At 39.7% G+C, this 4,073-nt stretch overlaps 1 protein-coding gene across 1 annotated transcript in view; it reads right to left on the minus strand.

The window, feature by feature from the left end:
* The window catches only part of LOC109955406 (rho GTPase-activating protein 29), a 32,968-nt gene extending 28,901 nt beyond the window's left edge, over positions 1–4,067 (minus strand). Inside the window, exon 1 of the mRNA XM_020591547.1 lies at positions 3,814–4,067. Coding sequence (XP_020447203.1) covers positions 3,814–3,979 — 166 coding nt within the window. The 5' untranslated portion in view covers positions 3,980–4,067. The remainder of the gene's footprint in view (positions 1–3,813) is intronic.
* Positions 4,068–4,073: the final 6 nt, after the last annotated feature.

Here is a 4,073-nt window from a genome sequence, read left to right on the forward strand (position 1 = left end):
GTATGCAGGAGAGAGGGGGGATGGGAGGGGGACAGCGACTCGGCTGTGTGTAGAGGACTCCTTTTTCATCCCGATTAAAAACCATTAACCAAGCCCCCCTATACAAAGCAAACCTGCCTCAAATGAAAATTTCAGAATAAAGTAAATACCCAGACATTTTTATTATTTATTTATTTCATTATGGTGCTGAAGTGGTGTACAATTACCGCTCTTGTTCTGTTAATACTAAATGTCTGAAATGTTGCCATCGGAGAAATTTGAGCTACACTGTCTGTGCCTCAGTTAAGAGCAACAGAGATTTTCCCACTTCCCCCAAAATATTACACTTCATTGTTAACAATTACTGATACCACAAGAATCTACAGAATGGTTTGATGGACCTTTATATGAAATGTTTGTGGTCCATTTTCTGACTACAAGCCGTCTTCACAGCAAGTCCTGTTCTTGGTTGTCTCCCACTCTTGTCAAGAGAACAATATAGATTTATGCTAGACTACCTATTAACAAAATGACACTATCACTGATATTTACCATTTTGGGCCAATATAAGAGAAATGTTATGGTTAAACAATCAAATAAATTTTTTATCATGCAGAGCTGTGAGAAGGTATGGTCCACCGATTGATTTATTGAATGATGTGTGTTGACTAGGGGTGTAACAATACACTTAGCTCACAAGACAAGATGATACACGATATTGGGTCCACGAGAACAAAAAAATATTTTAATACCATTTTTAACAAATCTTCAATAACAAAATATATGACTGGAAAAACTAACTTTTATTTGACTAAAAGTCACAAAATGCAAAACAATGCAGGGGCATTTTGAAATGTTTTTCCTAATCATTTTGTCATGAATGTCACCTCAGTTCCACTTTGAGTATGAATTATCATATGCAGTAAAGGACAACAATATGCAAGCACTGTAAAAGGTTTTGCCACAAACTCAGTTGACTGTCTTCTCTCCTGTATGAACCTCTTCAGAACTTAGAACTGTGCATGAACTATGCACGAGTTTCTAACTTCTAACTGAATTCCTTTACACACACACTGAACATAAAAAAGTGGTGGAGGCATCTTGTATGGTCAATTTCACCCTCACAATCCTTCATGCTGGCTGCTAATCTGGTTCTGTATTGTACTGATATCGCGAGACAGCTTCTCGCCTCAAAGCTAAATATTGTCATGTTTTAATATCATGAGATCTTGTGCCACGTGACAATATTTAACGTTAAGGCAAGAAGCTGTCTCGCGATATCAGTACAATACAGAACCAGAGCAGCAGCAACTGATGAGAGCTCATGCCACGAGATCTCGTCACACCCCTAGTGTTGACAGAATGTGTAAATCAACTTGGGACAACAGGGGGACGGGAACAGGGGGTCACGTACTTAGTCAAAACTCATACAGCCTCGCATTCTTTTCTTGAGTTACATTCTTTGAAAGCTTGACTATTGTTCAGCAACTATTCTCGCAGGCACTCGGAGAGACCAGTTATGAGAGAAAGTGTAAATTTACACCACAATGTGACCCTGGGGAACCTATAGGTGTGAACGTGGTGGTTCTAGTCAACTCATGGTCACTGATGGAGTTCCCCTTCCGCCAGTGCTCTTGAGAAGAAACATAAGCATCTTCCAAACTAAACCATCCACATAGTTTTCGCTCTGAGAACTTACAATATGTGACACACAACGAGTCAAACTCCCTCTCTGCAGCAGAAATACAAGCCTGCCAGATCTCAACAGGGTGCACGCCTTTCAGCAAAAGCAGCATTGTGTCTGTTTCACACAGTACTCCAGTGTCAGACCTTTCCAAATATGAAAAGAATAATATTAGAGCTGGCATGGGACTACCTCACTCCTGCAGCTTTCCCCACCACATGGAGACCTGTTGTTGTCAGGCTGTTTATCTGCTCAGTCAAAACGTTTATACTGCTGCTGCTAATCACTACAATTCAGCAAAGTGCATCCTTGCATTCATTTTGTTTATCCATATCTTCATTTTGTGAATATAATGTGCATCCTTAAGAGGCATTACAGGAGGTACTTCTTATACATTAAAATGTAGTCACCATATATTTTAACATTTCTAATTAAAAATAACATGTCTGTTCTGTTGAACTCTATGAATTAGATTTTTGCAGTACTCTTTAAAAGGTTAGCAATTTGGACTTTTTGGAAGTGTGCCTGTTTCCTTATTGCTTGTTTGGTGTTACTGGGAGTCTCGGACCACAGTGTACATTTAAAGCTAGGAATACTGACAAAATACATTCAGTTTAAACAGACCATGTCCCATGAAAATGGTGCAATGTTTACTTTTGAATGGACAGCAAACCACAGTATAGTAGTAGCATCTTGCACAAGTAATTCTGCCAAAATACTTGTTTCAATGAGAAAAAAAAAACAAACAAACCACTAATCCAACTGACAAATAGTTGAATGATATTATAGGATCATACGGTATGAATTCATTCCCCCTGCTGAATAAGAGCTGCTGTAAACAAAGAGGCAAATAACTCAAATATTTTTGCGATGGGTCAGAGCAACACTCAGCACGACGCAAGCTAAAGGCTCACTCACAGTGGCTTCACTCCTCCAGCCAGAGGAATGGCTAAACAACTCACTCCCACGGTCAGACTTGCAGTAGGACCCCACTCTATGTGTGAGTGTGTGTGTGTTGGTATGCGTCTTTTAGGAGTACAGTAGGAGTAGCAGTGGTTGTAACATGACAGTGTATTAAATACTTTAGTCAATTAATAAAACAGACATGTATGTATAAGCAAAACTCTAATACCAAGATTAAACATGACACAAACATGTAACATTAGTGCTTAAACAATCTGCTGATTTATCAGTTAAATATCAGTCTTTTAAGCGGTGGCTGTACAAAACATGCAATTTTATGACGTCACTGGGAACCTGAGATCTTTGTTTTTCACACACTTTTGGAGTAAATGATTAATCAGTCAAAACAAATAATACACAGAATGACTGAAATGAAAAAATATTGTACTTTCACCCACACAATAACATACAGTAAGTTATCATTAGTGTTCTGTGGTGTGACACTGTAAAGCATTGTGTAATGCTACGTTTGCATTTGTGTAGGTAGTGTTTGTCTGCGTCTGCAAACAGGCGCTATCAAAACCAAGCGAGAAAAACAAAAAGGAGAAAAGTAACCTGTGTCTGGTTCACTTGTGGGCACGCAGCAGTGTGTGGGTGAGTGTACTTGTTGAGACTAACAACATTACAAGTGCTCTGGCATGTCAGCAGTGAGGCTGTCATCACACTACGAACTGACACTCCGCAGGTGGTTCTGGCTGTATATCACAATGGCAGGTTTGGGGGTTTAGTTACCAAACTGTAAAAATCACAAAAGCTTTCCTGGACATTTATTTACTCAAAGAAAAGTGTTTGCCTCAGTGCTATTTAAAAGGCTAAATGAAGGTTTACACTTCAGTATTCATGATTTCTGTGGATAACAGGTCAAACATTCCCAGTATATCAACAATAACATTTACAGGCAGAGAATTCCAGCTATTTATAACATCTCTGGTAAACATCAGATTTTAGCACCGGTTTCTCAGTTTAAAGAGCTCATTTCTAGACAAACATAGTGCATTTAGGTGAATGGAAAGGGACAGACAAAATAATGCAGCCTAATTTGAGCACTTCATAAGAATATAACCCATAGGTTGTACTCATCATGCAACATTGTGTGTAACAAGTATTAGAAAATTGATTTTCTCTCTTCAAATGTTTTATTTATCATGTTCCCCTTCCCTGACTGCTATAGCCCCTCCTGAACTCACCTTTACACTGGAATGCATCCTTGAGGTTGAGCAGCACATCAGAAAACCAACGCACATCATTGACCAGCTGCATTACATACTCCGGGTCCACTCCTGGTGCCCCAGCAAACCAAGATGTTAGTCCCATGCTGCTCAGGGGGTTGGGTTTTGTGGAGCTGCGGCCCATACCCAAGGTCTTGGTGGATCCGGCTGACACAGATCTTGTGTGGGGTTTGGAAAGGTGTGGTGACAGACCCTGTGTGTGATCTGTCTCATCGCCA

The sequence above is a fragment of the Monopterus albus genome, unplaced genomic scaffold (assembly GCF_001952655.1).
Source record: "Monopterus albus unplaced genomic scaffold, M_albus_1.0 scaffold14.1, whole genome shotgun sequence".
NCBI classification, from domain to species: domain Eukaryota; kingdom Metazoa; phylum Chordata; class Actinopteri; order Synbranchiformes; family Synbranchidae; genus Monopterus; species Monopterus albus.